Source organism: Tenebrio molitor, chromosome 2 (genome assembly GCF_963966145.1).
Source record: "Tenebrio molitor chromosome 2, icTenMoli1.1, whole genome shotgun sequence".
Lineage (NCBI taxonomy): Eukaryota > Metazoa > Arthropoda > Insecta > Coleoptera > Tenebrionidae > Tenebrio > Tenebrio molitor.
Window position 1 is genome coordinate 5,528,875 of NC_091047.1, and position 15,521 is coordinate 5,544,395.

The window sequence follows — 15,521 nt, forward strand, 5'->3', positions numbered from 1 at the left end:
TAATGCAAACATTGTGTAATCTGTATTGATCTGCGATTAGGCGACATGGCACGGTCACGAGGGGGATGGGCAGGTTTTGGCACTCTCGAAGCCGTTCGTCGATAAAGTGAGGTATCCACGAAATTTGAAATTGCAATCGGCGAAATAGAATGTCCACGACGAACGCGAAACGAGGGGCAGAACAGCTTCCAGTTTTTGGCGTACCAGAACTGAAGTGGACCGCACTCCAGAGAAAAGACCCGTTCCAGATTGAGGATTAGGGAACATATGTCGCGCGATAACACCGAAGGGGTTAGTTCATTTGGGCCGTCACAGAAATAGTTCACTCGACTGCTGAAAGTTTCCGCGACAGCAAATGATGAAGTGGAAGCGACACACGCACGAAGAGTGATTAAAAGGACAAACAAATTTGGAGAGAGTGTGTCATTCGGACCAGTCTGTAAACGGGGCCAGGACTGGTAAAGATTGAATTTTTTTCAGTGGTAAATTGGTCAAAGTGTCGTGCTAAGGCAACAAACCAGTTGTTGCGTGTGGAGGGTGGTCGTGTGTTCTCCCACCGTTCAAACGGGAATTTTCTGCGAAAATTGCCCACAGACACACTTTCGTGTGGGGCGTAACTAGCGACGTAAGTCTGGGATAGGACAGGTTCCGCGCACTCGATCAATACAGTTAAAAAGTCCACACTGGCTCGGGTTATGATATCACACGAAATGGTCTAATCATTCTAATCGACATGTACACAAAGAAAATAATTAACGACTAGTGCCGTAACGACAATCACGAACTTTCTATGAAGCAATCACAGATGAAAGTTTGACCGGCGCGGGCGAATACAGCGTGGACGTTAACGATTTCGCTCTGCTCGGGAAGAGTCACATTTGCATCATTGAACGAAGTAGATAGGCCCAGAATAGCCGCCTACCTTGAAATCTACAGGGAAATAAAATAGAAAATGAATTTAAAAAAAATGGGAATCTGAGAGAAGAATTAAACCAAAAGCAGGTTCTGGTCGATCAAAGGCGACAGACGAAGATCAAGATTGACTTTTTGCGACAAAATCCAATTAATACTGCCGCAAAAGCAATTAATGAGACTCGCTTCCTCATTGCTGGATCAGAATTAGGCAACCATTTTACGCGGCTAGAAAACCCTTCTCACCCAGAGGAAGGACTCGAAGCAAAATATATACCGTGCGATCAACAATTTTTTAGATCAAAGAAGTCTTTGGAATTTGGAACGTGTGTCCGAATCTAGACAATCCGATGCTCTGGATGCACGGAAGTATTTTTGGTTGCATATACCTGTTTCAATTAAAATTTGGAAATTTTTACCGAAACTCGGCCAACAGACAACAGCAATCAATGTACAGTTAATTTCAAAATTATAGAGAACACCTAATTTTCGACAGTGTAAAATACACTTACATCTTTTGTTAATGATCAATGTTAATTTTGACAAACAAAATGCCTAATCTAACCGAAAATGCGAAAGTGCTCATTTTTTCCAAATTAGAAGAAGGATGGTCGATCCAGAGGGTAGCCCAGTATTATAACATAGCGAAGAGCACCGTGAAAAGGATAAAACAGACAATATTATGGTGTTCTAAAATATCAGCAGCGTTTTATGTTGTCAAACTTACCTAACTTATATAAAAAATATGACGTTCAAGTTGCAAAAAGGCATCTTTACATGTGAAAAAAACTGTACTAAATCGACTTCTTGATTTTTGAGGTGTACTCTATAATTTTGAAATTAACTGTATGTCCATTCTCTGTTCTTGAAAACACTATTACGATCCAATGATGAATCTTCTTTGTTCTGAAGTAAAAACCATTTTTGCGTTAAAAAGTCATAGCCGCCTTTTATCTAAATAATTGTTGATCGCACGGTATAAAGGGTTCCAAAATGATTGTTGTATCGTAGGGTGCTTGGATCGTAAAAATAGTTTGCCACTTTTCGACGATAAGATCCCGCACTACGCTAGACCAAACATGACCTCCAAGCCGCTAGCCACAGCAAGTGTCAAATATCATTTCTATCATTCCTTGTCTGTTTTCGTCGTCTTAGTTTGCTTTCAAAATGTTAAAACTAAAACTCACTGAAATTCCAGAAGGTAATTTTCATTTCGTGAAAATTAACCAAAAAAAATTGGCATTTTCAGTTTGTGTTCCTAGTACATATTCGAACTGGTTTTTTGTTTAATTTAATTTTTTCAAAGGTAAAATGTTTTAGAATTTGGAGCACGTTTTTCTGAAAATATCCTCCATCCAATAAAAATTGGTGTTTGGATAGCTGTTTCACGGCGAACATCAATTAGACCAATATTTTTTCAAAATATGTATAATAAATGCACAGCGCTATATGGAAGAAATTCTTCAACAACTTATTGAACAATGACATGATGATGGTTCTTGATGGTTGGTATCATTTTTCTAGTATGCGTCAAAATTCAAAATAGTCAAATTGTCAAAACCTACTACGATACTACATTCATTTTGGAACACTTCGTGCAAGGATCCTCGAGGAAGTTATGCTGTCGTCGGTAACTGAAGTCTTTCGACTTTACTTTCCAACGTGATAATTGTTCAATACATCGGTCCTTGCACAGAACTGGCTAAGAGCAAATATTATTAACGTGTTACCATGGCCCTCCAGAAGCCCAAACATTAACCCTATTGAAAACGTATGGGACCGCAAAATAGGCACGAACTTATAAATGTAATAAGGGTGAACGGTATGCTTGAAACATTTGAATACTGCAGAGACTTAATTGCTTCTGTGCCTTTGCGTTTACATTTGGTGATAGAAAAAAACAGGGCTATGAAAAAGTACCGGGGGACTTTTAATAATTGAGACAAATTTAGTGATTCGCTTTCTAGGTTAAGATTCTAGAAATAAATAATGACAATTTGATTTATTTTGACTTTTAAACTGTCATGTCATTGAATCTGATAGTCAAGGGTACCAACGTAAAATCGTGAATGTGTTGCCAACCGAATAAAAATAATTTCAATTAAAAGTTTTTTTGTTGTTGTTTGTAAATGATTCTACTAATTAAATACGTGTTATTACTCTTGTTTGTTTTGCACATTCTAGTTAAACAAACAGTAACGATTTTTGTTTTTTTGTGCGCTGGCTGTAAATCGACGTCATTCTAACCCTAACCTTTGTACAAATAATGTTTGTAAATGTCATTAAATGTAAAAAGTTTTCACACTACAAAAATGTATACTTAGTAAAAACGTTTTAGATGTGGATTGTCAAATTTAACGTCGCTTAAAACTTATCATTGAACCGTGCATTAGTGAGATCTGTCATAAATTAGAAATACCGTATATGCGCGTCTAGTTACTTTAGCTGGTAGTGCCAACTTAACGACAAGTCCCCAATCCACATCTATAACGTTCCGGGTATATCAATTTTATTCTGCCTGTTTTAGGGATTTTTTTGCAACCAACTTAAATTTTTTTCGTCAATTTTTATTCTTTGCTACGAGTATCAACGCTGCTAAATTAAATTTACGAATGTGTTAGACGTTTTATATTAAAAACGTAGTAACAATTTTCACGTATTACTCGTTTCCAAGAAAAAACCAGCGATGCAGTAATGATAAAATTAAATTTGGTACATCATTTTCAAGAATTTATATTTTCAAGCCTTAATAGTCTTACACTTCGATGAATGCACTAGAAATTGCCGACTGAACAATTTCCCTGCCAATTATTCGTACAACGGCCGGCAATAAAAACTAGCCATCACTTTTCTGTTACGTCAAAATCCAAATGATGTGTAATTAATGCGTTAATGACATTTCAATGATGGCTAACTTTTTTTTGCCGGCCACCGTACGTCCCGGGGAAGTTTTCTGGGATTTTAAGTGTGGCGAGGTTGTTGCTACAGACAGTAGTTTTAAATTTTCACGAATCGAGTCACGATCAATAGACACGATGTTGACTGTGCAAACGGCACTTGTGTTAAATATTAAAAAATGTCAGACAACACGAGCGGACCGGACAATAGAAGTTCGTCCTGCTCGCGGAATTAGCTTCATGATTATTAGGAGACGCCCTCGGAAGGATCGTGTTTCGCGAAGTTCCGCATTTCTTTCTTAATGAATCGGTTCAACGTGCGACGCTAAAATTGTGATTGACCTTTGCAAAGCCGAGTTTCATTTTCGTCATGTCGTCGCAAAAATGCCAGAAATGATGTTAATAACGACGGAAACAAATCAACAACACGTCGGTATTCGAAATATTCTTCATCAAGTCGAAGAATTCGGTTAATTTTTCGATTGGAGCGTTTCCGCCGGTAACGCGCATAACCTGAGTTTTCCTCTCAAATCTCTCCGCGAGCAGATCGGTAATGTAATTGGAAATTCGTTTCCGCCGCATAAATAAGAGACGCAACTTTGACGCGGTCGAAAATTGATTTCATTCTGGAGTGCAACAAAAATGACCGCGGCGACCCTCGGGCCTGAAAAACGTCAAGTTGCGGCGAAGTTGTCCCGGAAAACGGGCGACGCCGCCAACATCAATTTTCCCTCCTCCAGAAGATTTGGGAAATAATTTGATAATAAATTTTGCGACACTAATTTCATTTGCGAAGAATTTTCTTCTATTTCTAGAGCTACAACAAAGCGATAATGCGATCAAGATTTTACCAACTCGGACCCGGCTGACACGTTATCAATTTTAATAAAAGGGAAAGCAACGGCCGTATTAAATTAAGTGCTGTTCTGCGACCCCAACCCCTGCCAGGATCAGAAACTAAAACTTATTACAACCCCTACTTACTTCATTTGTTTGACTATCGTGCTTTTGCCTGACTCTCCGGCGCCTGAAACAAAGAACAGAATTAGACCTTGCGGACAATTTCTAAAATGGGAATTTCAACCGCTCAATTTTCACCCCAACATCGTGCCAGGGATGCTAACAATTTTTTTTTGTTGTTGGTGGCCGTGAATTTTTTTTTCGCTGGCCCACGCGTGTTGCTGTTATTATGACGAAAATCTTCAGTTATTTTCCACGTGGGTCGGTTAGTCTGTGTCGGCGTGGGCCCCTTGTTATGTAGCAAATCAATTTGCTACCATGACAGTAGTGAAACAAGCGCGTTAATGCAATTTTCGAAGCGGCTAATAATAGTTTCATTAAGCGAAGGATGTAATTCGCGGCTGAAATAAGGAAGTCGCTTCCGAGCGCCTTCCAGGATCCGCCGAGCCTCGGTTCCGCTTCAGGTAAAAATAAAACGAGAAAAAATCCCAAGCAAAGCTCTCGCATCGACGACGGAGCTTTCATCGATCGCGTCGCGGAATCGAGGCTTTTTACGGAATAATGACGATTCTTGCTCTTGTTTTTCGTTCTTAATTGGTTTTAAACGAAACAGGAGTTTTTGTCGGTGCCACATGCGGCTCAGCTGTGGACTAATGGGCGATACTCGGTGCCGTTGATAGGCCTGAATGGGGTACTTGTTCACAGCGTGAGAGCTGTTTTTCACATCGTCGTCGTCATTCCGATCGCGAATATATAGCGTGAGACAAAAAAACATCTTGCGGAAATGTGTCGGTGAAATTTATGGATCCGGCAGCTATTTTCTCTTTTCTTGGTCAATGATCAATGCGAAATAAATAGAGTACGACTGGCATCGCGCCATCTTGGTCCTGTTATGATTCATAGCGTTTTGGATTTATTGTTATGGCCCCCGCTAATGTTCGAACCGTGTAAACAGAAATTCCCTTTTATTTGGACGCGAAAGTTCAAACCGAAATAATCATAACGACTTTCTGTTGTGGCGGCCGTCTTTCCAGGTAAAACGCGAATTCAAATTTTTTGCGGTTTAAATTCGACGATGTTCTCATCTGATTTGTCGGTTGGCAACCGAGTGGCGGCATTAATGTATGGAAAATACGTTTTGTGGACATAAATTGTACAATGTTGCACAAAAATAATATTTGGTTTGTAAATTTTAAACAAACAATATTTTTGTTGGGTTTTTTTGTGGGGCAATTTCGTATTTTAAACAACAGTTCTAAATTTACAAGACACAATAGTTATTTTTGTATTAAGTGCGCAAAATGATTGTTTTTTATTGGGGCATGAGAATGAGTTTTTGGTCGAGACTTCAAACTCATTCGAATTTTTTCTACAACCGCATTTTAAAATTTTTGAATTTTTAAATTTTAGTAAAATTTTCCTTGGATGCTAAAATATAACTATAACTTTTTGACAAATATTTTTTCACTATCGAAAATGACACACTTTGCGACTTGATAACGATGCATAAATGTCACGTTTTTTTGACGGTTGTAGAAAAAACAATTTTTTGTTTGTGCGTCGTCGCAATACTACTGCGAAATTATTTAACTAATCAAGATTTATTTACAATTTGTCGATTTTGATTCATCAAATTGTTCGATCAATTTCGTCGAATTTTTGGAAAGCAATCCAAAAGTTCATCAAACAGTGCAAACAATGAGTTGTCACATGGAAAAACACCGCACTTTAACATCATGATCAAGTATTTTTTTCAGTAGGATATTTTATCTTTTCTGGGGATTTTTTTTTTAATCATATGTAAAACTTTTCGCTGTTGGCCTTTATTAATATTTTGACCTCAGAATGTGGTAAATTTGTTCAAACAAATTAAGTGACAATTAAAAATTAATTAAGAAACGATTAAGTAATTTCTTGATATAAGTACATAGATGGGTGTCCCAAAATTCGCGGAATTACTCAATGGAGCAATGTCAACTCATGTTAGAAAATTATGAGAAATAGTTATTTATGCGACAAGTGAGTAAAGTACATAATACTTTTTTTTACGAGAAGGAAAATTTGCCGGTTGAGCGAAGCGAGTGCGCAAATCCGCCGAATAAAAAAAAGATACTTTACTAACGAGTTGCATACAAAAAATTTTTGGCGCCCGTAAGTTTGGATAACAATTTTATTCAACACTCAAAATTTGAAAATTTTCTCCTATGTGAACCCGTGGGCTTTAAAACGCTCGTTTCACTCGCGTTTTAAATTGGCCCACTCATACCAAAAAAATCCCAATTTACATACGAACTCGTTAAAAAAACTACTAATTATGAATGAAAAATTTTGCGTTAAAAAATGACACGCTACGGCACTTTTTTAATGCAAAATGCGTGCAAAAATGAACCGCTATGGCACTTTTTTTAACGCTTCTTGACCGATTCAAAAATCACATATTTTATGAACGCAATGAAAAAAAAACTTGCACTTTTTTTGACGGACGTTAAAAAATAATAAATCTTTTAGGTTTGAAGATATCGGGGTTCAAAAGGTGCAGCTTTGATCTCAAAAAAGGAGATTTGACATTTTATGACGAAGTACGCACTATTAAGCTGTTGAGAATTTTGGAGCACTCTGTATAGTATACAGGGTGACTTTGAAAGTTGTGCAGATATTTTACCCATGAGCTACTGGCTTCATGTAGAACTCGGAAAAAATATTTAAAAAATCCTATGTCAAAAAATAAAATGACATTTATTTTTTGAGCTACAATTTTTTTTAATTGCTTTTAGTTTTCTACGTTGTCCTACAACCTTGTAGGTAAAATTTCGGCACAATTTAAAAATACACCCTTGTATATCATGTTTTATAAAATGTACGCCAATGCGTAGTAACCTATAGGAAATATGCTTTAAAACAAGGAAACCGCATTGGTGTACGTTTTATAAAATATGATATACAGGGTGTATTTTTAAAATGTGCCGAAATTTTACCTACAAGGTTGTTTGACAACGTAGAAGACTAAAAGCAATTTAAAAAAATTGTAGCTCAAAAAATAAATGTCATTTTATTTTTTGACAAAAATACGTCAAGGTCAAAAACATTGTAACGAACGCTGTATGATTTCCTCTTTTTCGACATTCGTCAACTTAATAAATAACGCTTCTAACCAAAAAAACATCTGGCAATATCAGAGAATTTGGTAATTATTATTATTATTATAAACAATTGTTACTTCTCCCCATTTCATTTAGATTTTTATTGATATGTCAGGTTATTCTCTATGAATGAATTGATAATTTTCCATCAATCAAACTAAAATGTATTCACTTTTATACTTTGCTTGTCGTTTCTTTTAGATCATGTTTTGGCACAATGGCATAATGATAATGGCAGGCCATGATTTATTTTTTTAAGGTTGGATACATTGTTTGATTTCCATCACTAAAGTGCCTGACATGCGGACCTATCAAAATGAACATAACATGTTGCTGAATTTCCCGCGATGTCGGAGTATTATTCTATTGCAAACTAGTAAAACTGACAACAATGCACTAGACATTGACGCTATTTATAACTTCAAACTTAGAAAAACAGTTAAAAAGTTAAAGGCAAAATTTCTATAGCCTCTTTGTTACTTTTTTGTTTTTTGTAACAAAACCTAAAGACCGGTGTGCATGCTCATAGCCAACTGCGTCAACGGCCATTTTGAAAATACGTATCCGATTTTATCGTTTTATTTTTGACATCTTTCGCAAGTCAAAAAATAAAAAAGAACATTTTGAGTTAATTCTCGTATGGGAGATAATGACATCTGTACTGAAGGTTCTCTCTCATTTGACGGTGAAGGACATCTTAAGGTGTCATGGCGGCCATTTTACAAAGCATAATCTCGATCAAAACGCGTTTTTTTGTACTTACAGTTTAACGCCGATTTTTTTTAAACCGCTGTAAATTCCCGAATTTGGGAATTTCCGGATCGAGGTTTAGCAACACATTTTCATTTGATGATGATTTATTTCAAATTTGTGCATACCCTTCCCAATCAAATTAGCTTGTTTCAGAAATAATTTGCCAATTGCAGAACATTTCAAGCTTACACGCGGCAAAATAACAGATACGAAAGAGCATGATCTAATCAAAGACTTCAATCTTGTTCCTCCGCCTGAACGGATTTCTCTATTACTCCGCGTGGTCTAATCAAAGACTCCAATCTTGCTCCCCGCGGCTGTCCCCGACTGACAACCCCTCTCGGACCACCCACCACAAAACAGTTTTTTTTTTATCTTAAAACGCATTTGCATGCAGCGAAGGCCGTCATGACGGGGTTGAAGAGTTCGCGGTGGGCGCGCCTATTCAGAATGGTGTTTTGGGGGCGGCGGGGATAATTTACGAAACGAAGCAATTTCAACCATTTTAATTACGGCTACATCCACGGCCTTTTATCTTTTAATTTCGCCCCGCGCTTTTTAATTTGAAACACTAATTATCATTTAATCTTTGGAAAGGGCTCGCCGAAACTTTTATACCTTCCTATCGTGCAGACGTGAATAATGGACGGCCACCAGTTGGGCGTGTATCGCCGCCAAACCGCCAATCCGAATGACTCAAAAACTGCCAGATAACTTTTACGTTTCCTTTTAGTCAGAGGAGATTAAAACCGCTCCTATCACGTATTGTTTAACCTTCCGGTAGGTTCTCTTCTCCTGCCTGGATGCCGGACGTGACTTGGCGCACACTCATCCCGTATTCTGCATCTGTTGTGACTCACTGATGACTTGCTTGATCCGCGGACTGGTGAAATGGCACATCGTGAACGTTCTAGCATCAATCGTAAACTCTTCGTTGGGGGTTTGTCACAGACTCATCGGTGGTGCGGAAGGGGTGGCACCCCTCGGTTTGTCGTGCAATAACTGACATAATTGAATTTGGCAACGTGTCTCGATCAACAGTTAGCCTTTGTATTAACAAGTCCGTAATAACGCCGTAATTGAACTAATGAATCACGGGTTAATGATTTTAATTGTCCTATTTGTATGTAGCGCGCCTCGACATCGTAAAACCGTCGAGGAGGAAAACCGCGGGAGCGGTCGGCCGTGTCCTTTGTCCTGTCCGGTTGCGCTTGCAATTTTCCAGGTAATGGGCGCGGGATGCATCAGACGTCAGGGTCATAAATTAAATTAGGAAAGCACCGATAAGGTGTATAACAGAATCAACACTCGATATCTGGGTGCAAACACTTTGATGGCGCGCCAGTTATCGATCATCGCCGTCCTCTGGATGTCGACAACAGGTTGTGGAGAAATTCGCTTTCGCCTTTTCCTCATTGTGCAGAAGAGCGCCATAATAGAGAGCGATCGATAGGAGAAACGCTGTGCAAACAGTGTCAGCACCGAATATGGCCGCCATACGCTGACCACAAATCCAGATCTGCCATCGAACTTTTAAGATCCACTCGACGCCAGAACAAACAAGGGGAACCGGGCTCGAGCTTATCGGGAATAAACAGTTTACACCAAACGTTTTTTTCCGTTTCGAATGGGTCCAACGTGCCGACCATATGGCGGCGGCCATCGGGAGCCGCTCCACATGCGAGTCGAGCTTCCGGGAGCGGTGACGCAACAAAGCCATCAAACATTCACGAGGCGAGATTTTTCCTCTCGCAAATGGCACTTGGAAATTCTTCGCTCTGCGAACTGCTCCAGCCGGCACATGAATATTTAAGAAATGGCACGGCTATCCGATGGGAAGCGGATGCGATTGTTAATTCCCTGCTGGGAAAAATTATGTTCGTCATTCCCGCCGGGGCGGATACTCTTCGGGTCGCGTTACGTTGTTTGTGTGAATTTTTGGAGGTTCTGATGCGAGACGGACGGAGAAGAGGTTAGATTGTGATGGTGAGGTGGTGGGCGAGAACATCGAGATTTTTGAGCGGGATGGGCGTTTTTCCGCGGAAAAGATTACGGAGGAATTTGAAAACCGCACAGGGAAATTCCTCAAAGTGTGAGTCGGATGCGTTTTAAGATTGCAGATTAGAAGCGGTAATGTGGAGTGGTTCCGTTGGCGCTTCGGTCGCCATGGCCGGAAGTTAATTTCGTAATCAGGAACGAAATCAGTTCTAGTTACGGCTACAAAAAAAATAATAACTATTCTTTACACAACGAAGATAAAATGTTTGATAACTCATTTATTTTGTTTCAGATATCAGTTTAATTGATGATTTTTAAGTTACACACGTTATATTGGTTTTGAGGTTCTAAAGCTGAACATCTCACAGACACATTAAAAAAAAAATTAAGCAAAATATGTATGAAGAACATCATAAAAAGTCCTATCCTTATCCTAGTATTTAAAAAAAAATTGTCAAAGTAGGCTTCGGACAGAAAAACGTATGTTTTAGCTTATTTCGTGATTTGCCTTCGAAATCATGTGGATAGAGCTGCTTCCATAATTCCCCTCGCATTATCTACTACATCTGCTCTTGTTTGGTCTTCCGCTACCGGTTTTTCTTTCAACACTTCCCTTTTCTCTAAATAATTCAACAGTTTTTCTTAAAACTTGGTAACTCTGGCGGGAAAATGTTCCTGAAGTTCTTTATTACAGGCAACAAAATTAAATTTAAGAAAATACAGCTTCGGTCCTAGTCGACTTTGACTCACTTCTTTTCATCTCGTTGTACAATAGATAACAATAATAAATGTTGGTAGGGTAGAGCGCACCAAAAGTTTAATAATCTCATTTGTCGAACACCTCTTTTACTATTATTTTTTAAAGCATTCACTTTTTGATGTAATTCTATGTTGGATGGAAAATGAGTTTTTAATTTTTCAAGACTCGATGGGGACTTGGGGACTTGAAAGTCGTAAACACTAGGTACATCTTGTTTTTATTCGAAAAAAGAAATCACAACGCGTCAAGTCAGGGCTGTAAAGACCTAATAATCGTATTCCCTAGGCAAAAAGGTATTTTATTTGTCGCCCAGCAAGTCGTGATGTAAAATTATTTCAGTTTTAAGACGTGTTGTAAACTACAATTTCCAAACACTGTGTGTGTTCTTTGTATTTTTAAAGAGATTTTTCACATAACTCGACGAGTTGTTCGTTTTGAGCATCTGTTAAATCAGAGCCAAAGTGATCGTCCAAGATGCTGTTAACTACTTTTTGCACGATCGTGTTTCTTCACTTACTGTCTGTGCTTTTAATAAATGGTGTAAATTGCATTTACGAAACTATGCCTGTTTTCCACAGAAAACAAAGATCACTACGGTTATGAACTACAACACCATCGACACTGTTATGCAAAACAAAAATAAGTAGGTATCTCAGGAAAAATAACCAAGACAACGACATTTATACAGAGTGTATCTGAAATACGTGTGTTAATTTTAACCGGTGGAAGAACTCGCCAATTTATGAAATTTTTCTCTATAACATTTTGCAAAATTCGCAAAAGATTTCTACAATTTCTTGCCCCCCGATTTTTATCAAACGAGTTGTTTTGTGTAATTCCTAGTTTCTATTTTTTTGTAACCATGAGAATTTTAATTTTAATTATTTATTTTTTCCTGTAACAACGTAACTTTTTTTACAAAGCTCCGTTTCTATCACAACAGAAAATTTTCACCCTTACCTATAGGCGGGTATACACTTTGATGGCTAATTTATTCCAGATTTTAAATCAATTTGTTATGCTTTTTCGTAAAAATGTTATAGAGAAAAGTTTCATAAATTGGCGAGTTTTTCCACTGGTTAAAATTAACACACGTAATTCAGATACACCCTGTATAATGAATCACGTGGTTTTTTGTGAAATGCCACAAATCTAAACATATTTTTCCGTTTCGTACATAAATTCGATCGTGCGAAAAATAATGTACGCTACATGGTTGTTAAATTACGGAATGTCGGAAAATCTTTCCCCAATTCCGTTATATTGCACTTACTAATCTATGTAGTAGCGTAATGAACCATTTCTGAATCTGTAGTGACCCGGTTATTATCATTCTTCGAACAGCAGCTGTGTTTCTTCAGGAACAACAGATATGTGTCTTCATTTTCTCATCGTTAAGTCAGATTTTCTCAAACGTATTTATTGTACAAAACCGTTACGAAAAATTAGTTGCTTAAATTAGATTTGAAATAATATCTCTCAAAAACTACAAAGTGCTTTAGAAGAACGTAGATCAAGAGTCCCCATGAAATTGTGCAGGTCTATAATTTCATTGTGTCGAATTATGTCGAGCCATTGAAGCTTCCAAATCAGATGTCAACAGTCAAATGTCAAATTACTAAATTTTGGCGTCAGTTATGAGTACGATGTTTTAGTTGTTTTGCTTGTGATTTTCTTCAGTTTTTCTATAATCTCTCTATCAAAAACCTGTCATTAATGGACTTACATAACCTCTGTTTTTCTATTTGGTATCACCATATGCTAGAGGAGCGGCAAAAATCAAACACACTTGAATTTTTTCACCTCTTTTAAATCATGCATCTCAGAAGCTAATCTTTTTGTGAGGTTTTATACTTTAAAATGGACTACAAAACACATAAAAAATAAGCCTAGGCTCCGGGGGTACATTAAGATGATCTTCCTTCTAAGAGTGGTTTAGGATCACCTCTACATTCGATTTGAAGGAATTTCCTTTGTTCAAAAACGTAAAGTGCATGATTATAATTTTTTTGTTTGCACGATTCGATTTTCCATACCGGAAATGCTCATCCTTACGACTTTTCTAAAAACCAAAACATTAATGTTACACTGCTTAATGTTGGAATGGAATATCTAATCAACATGTTTGAGACATTATTAGCAAAAAAGTATTTAAAAGTGACGTAATCCAGTGATTCACTTTAACAATAATAATGCGTTTGCGGTTAAACCACTTGTACAATCTTACAACGCCTTGCCCAGATGGAAAAAATTGAAATCGTGTTGCAAGAAAAGTAAACATTCATTTTTTACGCAATTAACAAGATACCAAAGCAGTGGTTCTTTAACTTTTTAATAGCCGGCATCCTTCAATACTCAAGATGTATTCAAGCCCCCACATTTTTAATACCGTCTTTGGAATTGCAAATCCAAAATGACATCTAATCCTCAGCTTACACCTTCTTGCAATTAACCAATATTTTTCATTACAACATTTTACATTAGAATATACGGCGTGATCAACAATGACTGAATCTGTTGGCAATGAAACAATTGAAAAATATTGGTGTTTTTCTGTTTCGTAATTGGCACTGACCGGATGTTTTAACTTGACACGACATTAAAAAAAATTAGGTTATGTCGGGTATGTTCATGCTATTAAACTTCGTCCAGCGAGAGATTGGGAGATTTTAAATTCTATTAAATTAACCCAACACTACAAAATGCACTAGAATAGATTAATTAGAGCATAATTTCAGGGCAAAAATGTTCTCTGGTTGAAGGATATATTTCAAATTTTACGTGAGTTAGCTACTCCTTTCTCTACGTAGAATTTAGTGACATTTATGTCAACCAATCTCTCGATGGACAAACTATACAAAAGTGACGCTTTGATGGTAAACGTCAAATTCGCCTGTCAACTCTGTCAAAGCTGACAACCGGAAATGCGTTTAGATTACAGTGGTACCAAAATCATTAAAATTACCAACAGATTCAGTCATTCTTGATCACGTTGTATGTTGTCACGCTTAGTCCTGCACGAATAATCTAATTATGTATTATATTTCCCTAATAAATTGAACGATTTAATTTTAGCCCAAAATATGGAGCACAAGAGGGTTCTGCTTCTCGTCACCACCGGGTATGTTTCCTCCGGCATGAAGTGGAACAACATGAAAATGACTGATTGTGAAGTCTGTTAACCTCTTAAGTGGAGTCAACGCGTTATATTTTATTAAATGCTAGGTGTTACGATCGACGAAACAACAAGTCTGACCTTTTGTTAATTTGACGTTTAAATTGGCGACGTTTCGACTCGGCGCTGACAAATTCCCCGCCACTTTTGGCCCGGCTCAAGTTCGGACGTGACTTCCAGATTTCACAAATTGTTTTTTTTTTCTGTGCAGAGAGACAGTGTCAAAGTCGGACACGGTCTGGCAACGTGCCAGATTTTTTTAACGCCGCCAATAAAATCACGTCGGCACTAACGGCACACAACAATTCTTAAGTCCACAGCCGTAAACCGGTTGATTGGCAATTTCCTTAATTTAAATGTAATTATTGTTCCACTGCAACTAACTGTGCGCGATCTGGCGCTAACGACTAACCGAAACCCTGCCAAATTAATAGCTAATAACTCGATCGATTTTGGACAACTGAGTTTAGCCAACAGACTAATTAGAGTTTTATTTCGCCCGAAGGATTATCCAAACAGATCCAGGAAGATTATTTACGTCGGAGAAATACGCCAGTGGCGGCACATGGGCTTCCAGTTTACTTGTCTCACAATATTGTTTGTTGGAAGGTAATTTTGGTCTCGTTACAGGCAAAACTCTCCAAATAACAGGACAAATTGTGATCTTTTTTTTGTTGCAAAACATAAAAAATGTGCGAAAAGAAAAATCCATTGTGCTGTGTTTACTTATTGTGTTTATTTTGATCTTGACATAAAAATTTATAAAGGAAATGCAAAATTCAAAACAACATATTTATTCTTAGAGCAAATCTTCAAAATGTTGTCCTTCAGTTTGAATGGACAAAGGAACTCGGCGCTTCATGTTTTCCAATTGTTAGGGGGTTATCTTGTAAATAACTAATTGTTTGACGAGCGGAATGTGCTGT

General features: G+C 37.6%; 1 protein-coding gene across 2 annotated transcripts in view; it reads right to left on the reverse strand.

Annotated features, from left to right (window-relative positions):
* The window catches only part of Galphao (G protein alpha o subunit), a 39,928-nt gene that overhangs the window by 10,612 nt on the left and 13,795 nt on the right, over positions 1-15,521 (reverse strand). For both annotated transcript variants that reach the window (XM_069039589.1, XM_069039590.1), the window contains exon 2: positions 4,794-4,836. In XM_069039589.1, coding sequence (XP_068895690.1) covers positions 4,794-4,836 — 43 coding nt within the window. The remainder of the gene's footprint in view (positions 1-4,793; positions 4,837-15,521) is intronic.